Source organism: Camelus bactrianus, chromosome 14 (genome assembly GCF_048773025.1).
Source record: "Camelus bactrianus isolate YW-2024 breed Bactrian camel chromosome 14, ASM4877302v1, whole genome shotgun sequence".
NCBI lineage: Eukaryota > Metazoa > Chordata > Mammalia > Artiodactyla > Camelidae > Camelus > Camelus bactrianus.
This window is the reverse complement of record NC_133552.1, coordinates 44,404,251-44,420,580: the sequence shown is the minus strand read 5'-3', so window position 1 is coordinate 44,420,580 and position 16,330 is coordinate 44,404,251. Positions and strand designations below refer to the sequence as shown.

Here is a 16,330-nt window from a genome sequence, read left to right as displayed (position 1 = left end):
CAAAAGATAAATGCACTCCAATGTTCACAGTAGCATTATTTACAACTGTCAAGATATGTTAGCAACCTAAGTGTACATCAGCAGATGAATGGATAAAGATGCGGTGTATATACAATGGAATACTATTCAGCCATAAAGAGTGAAATTTCACCATTTGCAACAACATAGATTGACCTAGAGGGTATTATGCTTAGTGAAATAAGTCAGAAAAAGACAAATACTGTATATTATTACTTATATGTGGAATCTAAAAAACTAAAACAAAGGAATGAACATAACAGAAACAGACTCAGAGATACAGAGAACTAGAGGTTACCAGTGGGGAAGAGGGAAGATAGGGGATTAAGAGGTACAAACTACTATGTGTAAAATAAATAAACTACAAGGATATATGGTGCAGCACATGAAATATAGCCAATATTTTATAACTATAAACTATAAAAATTTTGACTCACTGTTATATACCTGAAACTAATACTGTAAATCAACTATACCTCAATAAAAAATAAAGGTTCTTTAAAGAGTTAGTTTTCCTCCTAGTGAATTTTGAGAAACTAGGTCAATTCTTGGTAATATGTCATTGATCAAGGATCTATTAAGAAATTATACAGAAGAACTCCAACAAGGCAACAGGCAGAACACTGCTTAGGAATATTTAAAATATTAAAGACAATACACAAGATAGACGTGAGTACAAAATGCAAACACTCTAACAGACAAATAGAACACTTGGTGGTTGTTACTGTCACAATAAAAGCACCATCTTTAAACACTGTTAGTTTATAGGATTGTTTCAGATTATTTTTTCATGCCCGTTGCCAACAGTTCATTCAGGCCCTCTCCACCATACATGGGCAGTAAATTTAAAAGACTGGTCCAAAGTGATCTACACCATTATAGTTTATTTTTTCTAAGCCAGTGCTTCCCAAACTTAGTATGAGTCACTCAGGGATCTTGTTGAAAACGCACGTTGATTTAGTAGGTCTAGGGTGGGGTCGGAAATTCTTCATTTCTAACAAGTTCCCAGGTACTTAGAATAACAGATCCATTCAGCAAGCCACTGCCCTATTACTTTTCCTAAAACATCCCTTAAGTTACTGCCTCAGGCATCTACCCTAACTCAGTGAAGCATGTATAAACATCTACATTCAATTTTATGGGTTCAGAACTTCATTCTGGATCAATCTGGTCTTTCTTCTAACTGCTAAACTCATTCCAACCCATCCCTGCTCTTTTTTTTCTTTTCTTTTTTGAAGTAAAATACAACAACGTAACAATTCAGTGAGTTTCAGTAAATGTTTACCTGTGTAACCAATATTCTCCTAAAAAGATAAGGGATATTGCCGTCATACCAGCCCTGTGTTTTAACCTAACTCTGTAAATATTCTTCCACCTTCCCACTGCCCTCTACCTATCCTTTAAGACTCAAGCCTTTTCTTCCTCAGAATACATCCCAAATTCACTCACACATCTCAATCTAAATTACTAATTTTAAGACCCTATCCATCCCACCTCTCACTGACCTCAAGCAGTGGGCTCCTCATGTCTTCTTACCTCCATCCTTATCCCCCTCCCCAATACATTATCCACAGAATAGTCAGTGATCCAAAATTATAAACCAAAACAGAACAATCTCCTGCTTAAAATCCTCCAATGGTTACCATCACACCTGCAATAAATGCAAATGCGCTTTCCTATGTTCCTGTATCAGTAAGCCCCTCCTCTGACCTTCTCTCTTAATATTTTCCCCATTATTTTCAATGCACTGGTCATATGAATCTTTTTTCTGGTACTACAACACAGGGAGACTTGCCTACTTTAGGGACTCTGCATTATTATTCCCTCTGCTCTTCCCCACCACCTTTATATGACTGGCTACTTTGATTCAGAGCTCAACTTCAAAGTTACCTTCACAGAAGCCTTCCCTAACCACAAAAATCTAAAGTATCCACTCAAATCATTCTAACACAAATCCGACTTTAATTTTCTGCATAGCAGCTATTATTGGTATGCATCTTATTAACATCCTTATTATTTGTCTATTCTCACAAGAACATAGCTCCAAGACTATGGAACTTGTCCATAGTGTTCACTGCTGAATTCCAGCACCTAGAAAAGTATCCATTCAGCTCATTAAAAGCAGATGCTAAACGAATGTTTGCTAAATAAATACGTTAACATATATGATATAAGGAAATGATGCCTGTGTCCCAGTACAAAATCTCCCATGAAGTTCAAAGAGAATGAGATATTGCTAGTCATCCAATAACATAAATCCTTCACAAGAAAGAAAGTCGAGAAAAGAACTGCAGCTTTAATTTGGGGCAAAAATAACATAAAACACAGATTAAGTCAAAGTTTAATTCACATAAAGTTTAATCAGTCAAGTTAATGAAAATATCAAAATTTTTGAGTTAGTGTATGGGAGAAGAAATTGAACTTTGTTGCAAATAATACAGTATTTGGTGCTTCCCTTCTGGACAAGCTATGCTGCAGAAAGAGCAATGGCATTGAACCTCAGCTCATCAGGGTCACGTTCCATGAACTTCTTGCAAACTTCTATGGCATCCTACAGGGAAAAAAACATATAACATCTTTTAGATTATAAACATGTGTTTTACTTACAAATGATAAATAAATGTTTGATATTTTCCTAATTCATACCAATTTTATACCATAGACTTCTTTTCTCAAATGAAAAATAAAGGACACCAGAAAAGTGCATGGTTGGTGGCCTCATTTGCTTAGTACAAAAGTATAAGATATAGGAAGCGTTCTTTCTTAAAATGCTTTTGAGAAACTTTTAAACTGAAAATTACATATTTCATTGATTCCAAACCACAAAATTTATTCATAAGTTTCAAAATCTCTAAAATCAGGATCAAGATACAAATGATACCTTAAGGTTAATGAAATATGAGTAAGATATGCAACTCTTTCAATACTATTCTCTTCTTTTCCAAACTTGATACTTGTTCACACAAAGAGCTCTGCACACCTCTTTATCTGCTGTAGATTTTTAAGACTAAATCAATTTTTCTTCTTGGATTTTCTCAAGAGAACAAGGACAAGGAGAAATACAGAGAAATGGTATACCAGTTATCTTTACAGATGTTTTAAAGCTAACAAGAGCATTAATGATACTTAAAGGTGGGCCAGCAAGTTTTATTGTTACCTCTAATAAAGTTTCATCACTAGTTTCCCCGTGGTTAATTGGAAATGGTTTCCGTCCATCTGTGGAAAATAGACAAACAGTTGAATGGTTAGCTGAATGCTCTTTTTTCTTTTCATTTTTTTTTCCTTTTTCCTTTCCTTTCCTCTCCTCTTTTTTCTTTCTTTCAACATATCAACAATTAACATTTATGTGCAGATTTTCCAGCTGACCCCAGAAGTATCCTTAGCCATGGTTTTTGTTTTATGTGGGGTCTAGTCAAGAATCACATATTCTACTTAGTGGTCATGTCTCTCTAGTTTCCCTTAATTAAAATGACAGGATAATGTACTTGCAACTTCCATTCTCCTCTCCCACAGTGAGGCAAAAGTAAAAGATCATATAATATATCCTAAAACAATCATTTTAAGTGTGTGACCTATATTTTTAACACTAAAAGTTATTAGAATCTTGCTTCCATGTTTGAAAGCCTAAATTATCTTCATTAACAGAATTTATTAGAAATAAATACTATTGGCTTTAATGTCCTAAAAAGAATACCCAAAATTAGTAAGTCAGTTTTTTAAAAGTTACAACACACAGAAATATAAAAAATTTTTCTTTACTTTAAAAGCAAAATCAGAAGGCTCCTTAGACTGACATGTTTATACCAATGAAAGGGAGCCACCACAACGTTTGTACATTACGACTGCCAATTATGCCCCAAGGCAGGGGTAGAGAGCAACAATCTAAATAGCCTAGGATTATTTTGCTGACCACCAAAAATAATTATAATCACTTTGAATAAACTAGTACTTTTTCAATACTATGAAAAAAAAGAAAAAGTCCAGAATTATGTAAACTCATGCTAAGCCAAAGTTAACTGATACTCTGTATCCAAGTCTATAATTTCAGATGTTTTATAAGCGGCACTTCAACTTCAAGCCCTAAAACACAATCCCCTCTATAATTTCATGGCTTCTAAACATAATAAAAACGTTTGAATCAATACACATACATAGCGATACACTTGGACTAAAAGATACTACTTTTAAAGAAAAATATGAGTGAAAGTTAACTAAACAAACCAAAAAGCAAAACAGGACAATTATTAAATCTGGAGAAATTTAAAAGTTAAAAAGTACATTTAATTATGGCTCATCTGAGAATAATACTTCTGTAGTCATAAGAATATAAACTATAACAATACTGGAAGAACAGAAAAATGTAAAGTATATGTTTTGTGACTGGGAAGGAAAAGTAAGTAAAGAGGGTGACAAAGGAAAGCTACATTCTTATCTTCATTGTGAGAAGCCAAGGAGTAATACTCAGGTAACCTCTACCTCCAGCCAGGATGAAATAATATTCTGGACTAGTCCTTCCACTGGAAACAACTAAAGAGTTGGACAAACTATCTGAAACAGTTGTTTTTAGACACCGGGGAAGAGGTAGCCCAGAAGTGTTAGGTAAGCCTAACAGTAACGGCAGTTATCTGCCAGCGCAGGAAAGCGGAGCCCAGGCAGCCTCCCGCAGTTTCACTTAGGAGGCCGAGGAGAAAGAGAGCAGAGTTCAAGGAGGCTGAGGCAGCCGGAACGTGCACAATACCAGGAAGAAGGCAGCTACACACTTTGGAGACCTGTTGCTCTCTGCCTGGGCCAGGCCAGGATCAGTGTGCCAGATGGGGGCGGGAAGCTGTGCATCTGGAACTGCGCGTTACGCTGCGGTCGCCAAGAGCTTGTTTATATACCAGGGGAATGGGTAAATCAGAAGTAAACGAAGGATAACGAGATCTAGATTTCTCATGTTCAGAAAAGGAAGTCACAAACATGGAGAACACTAGAATAAATTGTGTAATATTAGATTAGAATTAGAAATGTTGCTCTAAATAAATACTTTCTAATATACAGAGAAACAGATGTATGTGCATACATACCCATATTCACATACATGTGCCTACAAATACAAAGTATATAAATATTTCCTACCTCTGTCCTTTGAGAGGGCCTAAAAGTAATGGTATCTTTTTCTTCTTTTGTGTTAATTTTATTTTTATTTATTTTTTTTTTCACTTAAGTACAGTCAGTTACAGTGTGTCCATTTCTGGTGTACAGCACAATGTCCCAGTCATACATATACATACACATATTTGTTTTCTTATTAGTAATGGCATCTTAGTAGCAATGAGTACATCCAGCACCCAGATCTTGGTTCTAATCATCCTTTTCCAATAAAAGGAACCAGGGCTCCTTGGAGAAGTGGCTAAACACAGAGCTGGTGCATGGAAAATAATAGTTGAGCCAGGGAATGTTCTACTAGAAAGAAAGTACTCAGAGAATGACATGGACAAATCAAAAGGACATATGCCAGGAACTACATGACGCCCTAAGGACAAGGGCTGATAACATATGAACAACTCAGTCCCTTCACCACTAACCTTACTATTAGGTACGGAATGAATACATTAAAGACTATCACTACCCTTTGTTAAATAATTGTCCTGCAGAAATTAACTTGCACCACGTCCACAATCATACAGCCTTGTTTTAAAAATAAGGTTACTTAGAGATGATTTTTTCTTAAAAACCATATGCTGTTCTTTTAACCACTGTTTCCTATTCACTAACTCAACACTCCTCTTGCTCAACATTCCTTTTAAATTTACTAGGAATCCGCATCAGGGCTACCGCAGGTTTCTCTTGCAATGAGTCAGCAACTGCCCATCTTCATTTGCCCCTGTCCTCGAGGACATCTCAAAGATAAAGGCTATTCTTTAGAACTCTGAAATGCTTTAAGCTCATTTAAAGAATGCAATCCCCAAAGGGCTCTAACTCTCCATCAGCCATATTGATCAGTCTTCCTGCTAAAGAATACTTGAACTACACAAGACCTCAGTAGTTCTGCCTTTCTTCTCTGATGCTCTTACTTCAAACTGATTTTAAATTCTTTTGTGCTGACCTTGCATGCTATAAAAGAGAACCAGTGCTTCCTATGTAGCTTACCCTCGATGTATATCTTTCCCTCTACTGCCCTTTTAGCCTCTGAGCTCAGAGAGCTCGCTAAGGAGTCAAACTGAGGTTTTTAGACAACTCGTTCCTTCCTAATCAGATGGTCAGAGATTTTTTCCTCCTGCATGTTGTTTAGATGTGATTGTTTGTTCTATTATTAAGTCTCTCATTCTGAAAGTCACCGTTACTTTTACAGTCTCTGGTTATGGATCACGTTCATTGTTTCTCTGGCCTTTCCTAAATCGAAATTTATTGAAGCCAAGAGAATGTGTCTGGTAAGTCTCAGCACTCCCTTGTGCTTCTAATTCTACTAGTTATTCTTTATTTTTCAAAATCCAGGGCAGAAACTAGCTTCCAGCAATCAGTCAGGCATTTGGAATCCCCAATCCCTTTACATCTTATCTCTATCTAGATTTTAGAGACTGAGTTAACAAAGCACCCTTCCAAACTGCTCTGTGGGGTCTATTGCGTATTCCCGTAACAATGACTTCATTTTAGTTTGATTCCTACTCAAATCACTCTACTATTGTAGACAACCCACAGGCTTGTATACTTCTTAAATACTATGTCCTTTCCTTTCCTGGTCCCTTTTAATGGAGCTACTTTTTAAAAATAAAGTGTATTATTCGGTTGTCATATTTAAAATCCATCTAAATTTTATGGACCACATTTACAGTCACAGTTAAGAGTCCTTTCAGAACTCTTGTCTTTCAGTTAGGAAAATGAAAGTGTAAAGTTAATATTTAACAGCAAATGAGAAGAAAGAGAACTAAAAATCATGGTATCTAGAAACTGAAAAGGATATCACTTTTCTGTTTATTTGGCCTTTTTTAATCCAAGAAGGTCTTGTGGAGAAGGACAAGGAGGCCTTATAAGTACTATCTACTTATAGTAGAAAGAATCATTAACAAGTTTATTCTGTCTGAATGAATCAATTAAAATGATCAGGCTCTCCTCCAAATAGTCCCTGAAGTAATCCACCAATAGTTAAACTTTTTAAAACGTAAGTGCAGGTATAGGCCAAAATACCAAGTAATTAATCATGGGTACTTTGACACATGCCTTAGGGAACTGTTGCCAGAAAACATAGACTCCTGTAAGGGCTTTCTAAAAATCAGATGTGATACAAAGGGATAGAACAAAAGCCTGAAAACTAGCGCTACTCATTACAGAATACAAAAACCAGTCATTATGAATATTATACTATGTTTTATAACTAGCTCCAGGATCAAAACGGTCCATCCAAGACGCTGATAATAACCAACTCAAAAATTTAGTAAAGACTGCTGAAATGATATACAAGAGTTTCCTGTAATGATTTCTACTTTCCTGCTTTGCTAAAATGCAAAAGTGGTATGCAAACATCCTTGAATTATAAGTTACCTGAACACCAAAAATATTTTTATTTTTCCAACTCAATGTCATAAGGTAATCAGTTAATTTAAGTAAATACAATCAATATCAACAGTCATGTTTTTTTTTTCAACAGTCATGTTTATCATAGTCTTTTCCATTTACTATTTCTCTCCCCAGAATAAATTAAAGTATTTCTTACCTAATTCATAGAGGTGCCCATCTACATGAACTAACGCAATAAAATGAAGATCTACTTTTTCATCTATATTTGGTGCCTGGAATAGGAGGGGAAAATACATATTATATATGTTAATCAATCAAGTACATGTAAATACATACAAATAATATTAAATGACATGAGAAACATTTACCCATTATAATTCAAGGCTTAATCTTTGATATGATGGATAAAGAGTGAACAAGCTTACATTTATAACAATGTGCTCACCCATCAACAAAGAAAACACTGACTCAAAGTGCATCTTTCTTAATTTCAACTGATCTAAAAACCTAAAATTGTGTTCACCTGGGAAGCCCCAGCATCTAGCTCAACACCTGTTACACAGTAGATGCACAATGCAAACTTGCCAAAGGAAATGAATGCATGAACTAATCTAATTTTTGAAATTTGAAATAATAACGTTTTTAGAAATTTAACAATAGCCTAAACAGAGTTAAAGAAATTCTTTTCAAATTAAATTTTAAGACATCAAGAAAGTGAGTAATTCCCTTACTGATTTAACCTTGATGATCTCATTTTTTGAGCAAAGCAATGGTTTTAGAATAAAACAAGTATTTTCACTAATCTTAGATTCAAAAAGTTTAAAAATGAATAGAAGCAGGAAAACACCCCAAAAGATGAAAGGAGAAAAGGGGAGCACAAGCAAATTACAATAAAATTAACTTAGCCTATGATTTTTTCTCTTGCTTTCTTAGTGAACTATCTGAAATTAAAACTATACCTAGGTTTTTTTCAGCTTACCACATTCATCTTGCACAAGCAATATGTGCTCCATTCCTTAGACATTCAAACAACTTATGCAAAGTCAGTACATGATTAAGGGGCACTGTCTACAATACACAGTGACTACACAGTTAATACTAATATCTGTTAGCTATATAGCAAATCTAAACAGTTTTAAATGAAATATAATTACTGTTAAATGCAAGGACAAATTTTAGAGGTAAAAAGTTTTAAAGAGGCACACATCAAATTATGCCTCACATTATTTATTATCCAGTAAGTAACACAACAGTATCTTAACTCTAAAATTTTTACTTTTTCACCTTCAAGCAAGTGTATAATTTTAAGTTTTAAGGAATATGAGGTTTTCAGATGCAGAAATTGAGAGACACAGAATAAACATTGCTCTCTTGGCTTTACTGGATACTTCCAAAACATTTACCGATAGTGACTCACCTAATCTCACATCATTCTTCAGAGATTATTTCCCTCAAATTACGAATGGGAGAAACATAACATAAGTTGTTGTGGTAGACTAGTTCTTCCTAAATTCAACCTAGAACTAAAGAATTCCATAATTGGCAGGAATCAAAGTCATGTGGTTTTACAGCTGCTCCAATTCTAGTCTCCTCTCTACTGGAGCCCCATCTAGTGGTGGCTCCAACAACAGGGAACTGTCACCAGGTTTTCAGGAAGTCCATTACATTTTGACAGTTTTGTTAAAATTATCCCTCGTACTGAGGCAAAAAATGTGTCCCAATATTTTCCATCATCTTTAAAAAAGTCTAATCCCTCTTCAACGTGATATTTCTTCAAACACTTAAAGACAGTGATGAGTTCCCTTATTTTCCTGGTCATAGAATCACAAATTTTAGTGATCACTCAATCCAATACCCTCGTTTTACCAATGACCAGAAGAGAACTCCATTTTCAAAGCTAAATCTAGGCAATTCTACAAATTATAACTTCAATTCTATAACAAAAATACTGGAAGGAATTCTTTACTCAACTAGGAAAGGGGCTTGATTTATTCATTTTAAAACACAGTTTTTCAATAGGATATCAAGTATTTTCAATCTTTTGACCTATTGTGTTTTTAAAATTACTTATCTTAACACAGTCTCTTAAGAATAATACATTTTATAGCTTCTATTTTTCATGTTTTGTCAGTAAATGTAACTGCACTAGAGATAAAAGTAATAAAACTGGAATCAAGAGATCTGACTATGTACCCAACCCCAGTGAGCATGGGTTTCTTATCCGTTTTGAGATTTAAATAAAATGTTTGAAACTATTTAGTAAACTGGTATCATATAAATATTATGCACTATTACACTATTAACACTACATTATCACATGACAGAAATCACTAAATCTAGTTACTCAAAATTGTGGATCATTGTAGCTTTTATCCAAAACTACAAAACCCTAAAGAGGGCATGAAAAGCCTTCAAGCTATTATAAAAGATAAGAAATACTCAAAATTTCCTTCCACAAAACTTCAGTACATGTTACAAGTCTTTTTCTTTGGTCAACTCAACTAGTCAGAGTCTGCAATCTATAATTATCCAATCGCTTAAACATTATTGCACTAAAAACGAGAACAATAAATAAAAAGCAAATTCCAAAAAGTCTTCTGTTTCAAAAAAAAATGACCAATTAATAACAAAAGGCAAAAACCAGAAGCTACAGATTAGAAAATTTTTGCCCATATTTTTATGTTATTTTTTACAAAGTTTCCTAATTTAGGACACAACAGTTCTTACTACCTCAAAGAATTAACAAGTGATATGACAAATCAACTAGATAGAAACTAATTAAATACTAAGTAGAAATTTCAAATTACAAAAAAATATAGTTTAAATTTATGATTGTGGCACTTACTATATGCCAGGCACTGTTCTAAGTGCTTTATAAGAGCTGACCAACTAATTGTCATATAAACCCTACAAGGTAGATAATATAGCTATAGCCATTGTACTCTCAAGAAAACTGAGGCACAGAAGTGTTGTTAACATGCTCTAGGTCACATAGCTAGTAAGTGATAGAATCTGGTTTCCAATCCAGGCAGTGTCATTCTAGAATACATGTTCTTAACCACAAGGCTATTAAAACATTTATGAAGTTATAAAGCAATGGAATTTATATGGAGCAAAGATCAACATTACATAAAAACATACAAAATTGGGAATGCCAATTTTTATGACATGTTCATTTATATTTAGAATGTTTTTTCAGTACAAAGGAACTTATTCCTATTTGGAATCAATTGTGCCCAAGTCAGAATTTACAAAATGAGAGTTTTACTCTATGGCACAGTAGGGAAGCAATAAATATCCAATGGATAAATAAATAAAAATGACAAATGCATGTTGTGACCCAATGAGGATAATGAAACAGAGAGACACCAGTTTGTTGATGACCATACTGATATTTGGTGAAAGCAGATGTTTAAGGAAAAGTGCCACGACTCCACTTAATAGTTTGAGTACGGCTCCAGGACAGTAAATAAGGGGAAGGAAAGAATGTTTAACATCAACTTTTAATTTTGTTTAAGCATTAAAGTACGTGTAATCAGACTTCCTCTGGCTTCAAAAGTCACCATGATTTGCCGAAGTGTGAAGTTTCTTATAAATGTATGCCATACACCAAATCTTTCAGATGTAGCACTTCTAGGTAGGCTCTGCCAAACTACAGGCATTGTCACTCATTTTCTAAAACATCAGAAAGACAAGAGTTGTAGTTGCCTAATCCTGCATTTTATTTCAATTTATGAGCATTGTTAGAATTCCATCATCAGTCTCAACATTTAAGATAATATAGCAAGATTATAAGAACAAATGTACTTTTTAACAGTCTGCTAATATTACCAACCTAGGAAGGAGAAATTATAAAATTTATGGGAAGCCTATATCAATTCACAAGGGCAAAATCTTCACCTCCTACTTGGAAAAGATCTTTAGAAACTGAATAGGCAGGGAAGATTGGATCAAGATTAAACCAAGTACCTGAGCCACCTCAGGGAATAAAATAGCTTAGATGAAACACCCTACACCATGAGGGATTAGATTAAGGACAGAGTAAGTAAAGTAACCCCAAGCATGACAAGAGACTAATGTCATGTTCAGAAACATGAAAAAAAAAAAAAAAAAGTAAGAGATGGCAAAGAACTCAGAAGGTACACAGCATTTGTTGACCTGAGTCAACTAAATGAAACTGGAAAGATGAAAGGTAAGAGAATATACATAGTCACTTTAACAACTGACAGGAACTTAAACGTTATCATGAATGTCAGTCAGCACTCACCAAGAGGCAGGGACCCTTATGTCGGCCAGATATGGGGTGGAAAGATGGATGTTCACCAAGGCACTGGTGAAAGTCAAGCTGGACTGCAAAGCACAGAGGTATGCTTGCAATCTTACTGGGGGAGAACAAGCTAATGACTGATGAACCAAGAGAAAAGCACTCTGAAGACTGAAGAAGTTTAAGGGAAAAAAAATGGACTGCCCTTGTCACTGGAAGAAGAGATGGAAGATTGACTACACTTACAACAGAATGGAGACCCAAAGATGGTAGGCGTAAGAAGGGTCGCCAGCGACGAAGACGGAGAGATGGACTGGTAGCCTTTGCAGGGCCTACATGGTTACGTTTGACCCAGGGCAGGGATGCATGGTGACACAATGATGAGGCCTTCGTTCTGCAGTGGCTAGAATGAGGCTGTGATGAGGATGGCGAGGAGGACTACATAATTGAAAAAGAGAACATTTTACTTAGACCACGTTACTGGGCGATCATTTATTCTTAAAAGCAACGTATGGTCACACTTGGATTTATATGGCCTAGTACTTTTAATCAACTATAATCTAGAAAAGGATTGTAAATGAGTGTCAGTTAAAGGCATGTAAAGTGGAAGCATATAACCAAGATATCAGGTTACATTCCAGAGCTTCTGTAAGTGCACATCTAAAATATTTACATATCCTCATTTGCATAGCACAGACTCATGGAATTGATTATTTGAAAGCCATGAAAGCAGAATTATTAGATCAAACTGTTTTTTTTTTTTAAAGAACACACACACACAAAATGTGTAACACATACAAAACACCCAAAGAACTATGTATAAAAGAAAACGTATGGTGACAGGCATCGGTAAAAGAATTCCTTAGAAGGAGTAAGCTCTAAGGAATAAAAAACCACTTTAAAATATAGAGGAGTGAAATAAATGCCTCAGAAGCTGATGTCGCGCATAAACTGTCCTCTCACTTAGGCTGACAAGTTAAATGGAAACTATCATGGCCTATTAGCCATCTTTAAGCAAAAAAAAATTATGTTAAAATATGTATCACTTATTTCGTGCCAGGCAGTCTTTTAAGCACTTTATATTTATCAATTCATTTCATCTCCCAGTGACAGTTACCCCATGTGACAGTTACTGTAATTATTCTCACTTTACAAATGAGGAGTCCGAGCACAAAGAGATTAAGTAACAGGACCCAGCAAGTGGCAAAGCTGGGATTCAAACACAGGAAATCTGGTTCTAGACTCCAGGGATCTTAAGCACTATGGTGTATAGCTTAAGTGGCCAAGAAAAAGATGTTTATATTAATTTATTAGACTAGATTCCAATAAAGAGAGGAGTAATCTTCTTAAAATTAGATATTTTGAGTCACCCTTTCAAACACTATTATACCATAAAGGGTGAATTGAACCCAACAGTTCTCCAAGACATGCACATGCTAATAATAACAAACTTATTAATGGTAATCCCAATGATAATTTTGTAACTGTCACCTCCAATAAATAACATCAGTGCATGAAATTCAATTTAAAGCAGTATGACAAAATTATAATCACTTATAACGATAGTAAGCAGCAGCCATAGGAATAGTGATACAAGTCCTTAGTGATAATGGATTTCACTAACTATTCTCTTTAGGAAAATGAAGATTTCCCTAAATAATTTCTAACACTCATTCAACCCTGAAAATTCTATGATTCTACTTAATACTTTTAATCTATGTGAACAATACAGTAACCTAAAATAAAGTTATCGTTGTGAAGACAGTTTTAAAAACATGTTTATGAACACTTTAGTTGCTTATAATTAGAATCAATTAATTAGAAATACATAAATAAATCCTATACTTGGCTCTATATGGGAACAAAGGTATGTATAATAAAGTGTCTGCTCTCACAGACACAGTCTAATAGAAGTTTGTCATATTCAACCTGACTACATTTAAATAAGAGAAAGAGAGGAAAGAATGGGGAAGAAAAAAAGGGAAATAGATGAAGAGGAGAAAGAAATGGAGTAAAGGAAGAGAGGGAGGGAGAAGTGACTGAGTAGTGGAGAAAACAAAAATTTTCTAAGCATCTGGGGAGAGAGAGAGAGATTACTAAACCAGAACTAGAACTAAACAGGCACACTGAAAGAATGCACAGGGTTTGGGCAGGCAAAATGGGAAAGGTATTCCTCACCAATAATTCGGTGTGAGGAAAAGAAATAGGTACGGGGAGTACATGTTCAGAGGACTAGACTGTCAGGTCTGGGATGTGACTTTACCCTCTCAATCTAAGAAGTGATCCTGTTACATTTTCATGGGCACTGGCAGAAGACAGGAGACTCCCAGGTCAGAGAAAAAGGACTTTCCTCATAGCACAGCAAGGAGCGCCATCATCACTATGTTTGTGTCGGTTCACACAGGGCGACACAGAGGGCCCAGATGGATGGCTGCACACACAAGGGGCTGCCATACTGGAGAGGTAGGTACACTGCGCTTGGGGAAACTGATGTCTTACAACAAGCAGTAAGCAAACCTGCTCTCTGTTCTGAAGGCAGACATGACCTCATCCCTGACTGTTGCTCATTGTGAGAAAAGGGCTTTCTGACTTCTGGTATGATGGCCCTCTTCTTTTGCCACTTTTGAAGAATGTATTTTAAAACATTTAAAAAAATTTTTAATAAATAAGTTCATACTGTACAGCACAGGGAACTATATTCAATATCTTGTAGTAATCTATGGTGAAAAATAAAATGAAAACAAATCTATGTATGTTCATGTATGACTGAAGCATTGCGCTGTATACCAGAAATTGACATAACATTGTAAATGGACTATACTTCAATAAAAATGAAAAAAAGAAATTTTTTTAAATTTACAGAGAGCTACAAAAATAAAAATAGTACAGGAAACACCCAGATTTACCTATGACATTTTACCCCAATTTGCTTTATCATCTGTACTTACACTCTCTCTCTACATAGCTTTTTATCCTGAACCATTTGTGGGTGAGTTATATATATCTCTCTCGAGATATATATCATGGTCCTTTACCCCTAAATGCTTCAATAATTCCTAAGCCTAAGAAAATTCTCTAACATAATGGCAGTTATCATCTTGGCAATTTTACATAGATATAATTCTTTTGTCTAACCTTCCATCCACATTTTAATTTTGTCAGTTGATCCATTCATGTCCTTTGTAGTATTTCCCCTCAGGTTCAAATCTGGGAGCAGATATTGAATTGATTTGTATCCTTTAACCTGGAGCATTTTCAACAGCCTTGGTCTTTCATGACATTACCACACAGTCTCTTTCCCCCCTTTTTTTAATAACAGTTTTCTACATTAAAAACCCATACTTTCTTTAAATACAGACATTTATACTTCTTCCTTCCAACCAATATGCCCTCTATTTCTTTTTTCTTACCTTACTGCATTGGCTGTGGGACCTCTAGAATAATGAATTTCACTGATTTTTACTTTTAATTATTTCTTCTGCTTGCTTTGGGTTTAATTTGTTTTTTTGCTACCTTAATATAAAAACTTAGATCCCTGACATGAAGCTTTTATTATTTTCTACCATAAGCATTTAGTGCTATAAATTTTTCTCTAATCCCTGCCTTTTCTTTTCTGCTATAAGCATTTCATGTTAGATTTTACTCTAATACCAGCTTTAGCTATAACTTGTAAATTTTGATACATTTAAATTTTTTCATTCAATTCAAAATGTTTTCTAATATCCAAGCCTTTTTTTAGAAACCAAAATTGATGCTCAAAATGTTTCGTAATTTCCTTTGTAACTTCCTCTTTGATCCGCGACCTATTCAGAAGTGTGTTGTTTAATTTCTACGTACATGGAAAATTTCCAGATAATTTTTTCTGATTTCTAATTTAATTCTATTATAGTTAGAAAACATTCTTCATGTAATTTAAATTTTTTAAAAAGTTGTTAAGATTTATTTTCTGATCCAGGATATGGCCTATCCATGCGCACTTAAAAATAACACTCAGCTGTTGCTGGATGGAGTTTTCCATGAATGTTAACAGGGCCAAGTAGATTATGTTGTTCAGGTCTTTTACGTTCTTATTCTCTTTCTCTACTTGTTCTACCAATTACTGAGAGGAGTGCTGAAATCTCCCAACTATAATTGTGAATTTGTCTATTTCTCCCTTCAGTTTTATCAGTGTTTGCCTTATATTTTTAAAGGCTTTGTTTTTAACCACATACACAAACTTTATGTTATATGTATATTATGTGTTCTTGGTGAATTGTCCTACTTATTCTATTGTAATGTCCTTCTTGATCACTGGTAATACTCCTTATTCTGTAGTCTACTTCATCTAATGTTGATATAGTTATCCCAGCTTTTTTTGTTGTTGTTACTTGCATTGTATACCTTTTCCCATTCTTTTAATCTCAATCTTTCCATGTCTTTATATTTAAAGTGACTTTCTCTTGGAGAATATATAATTGAGTCTTGCTTTTTTAACCAATGTGATCATCTTTCTTTCAATTTGTATTTATATTTAGACCATTTGCATATTACTAGTTTCATTTAACTATGAAT

At 34.7% G+C, this 16,330-nt stretch overlaps 1 protein-coding gene across 2 annotated transcripts in view; it reads right to left on the bottom strand.

The window, feature by feature from the left end:
• Nucleotides 1-2,352: 2,352 nt before the first annotated feature.
• UCHL3 (ubiquitin C-terminal hydrolase L3) overlaps nucleotides 2,353-16,330 on the bottom strand; it is a 28,266-nt gene continuing 14,288 nt past the window's right edge. Inside the window, exons 5-8 of one of the 2 annotated variants that reach the window (XM_045509127.2) lie at nucleotides 12,026-12,217; nucleotides 7,712-7,787; nucleotides 3,176-3,234; nucleotides 2,353-2,569 (exon numbers count right to left, since the gene is read on the bottom strand). In XM_045509127.2, the coding sequence (XP_045365083.1) occupies nucleotides 2,486-2,569; nucleotides 3,176-3,234; nucleotides 7,712-7,787; nucleotides 12,026-12,217 (411 nt within the window). In that variant the 3' untranslated portion in view covers nucleotides 2,353-2,485. The remainder of the gene's footprint in view (nucleotides 2,570-3,175; nucleotides 3,235-7,711; nucleotides 7,788-12,025; nucleotides 12,218-16,330) is intronic. The other variant, XM_010973541.3, reaches the window with a different exon arrangement.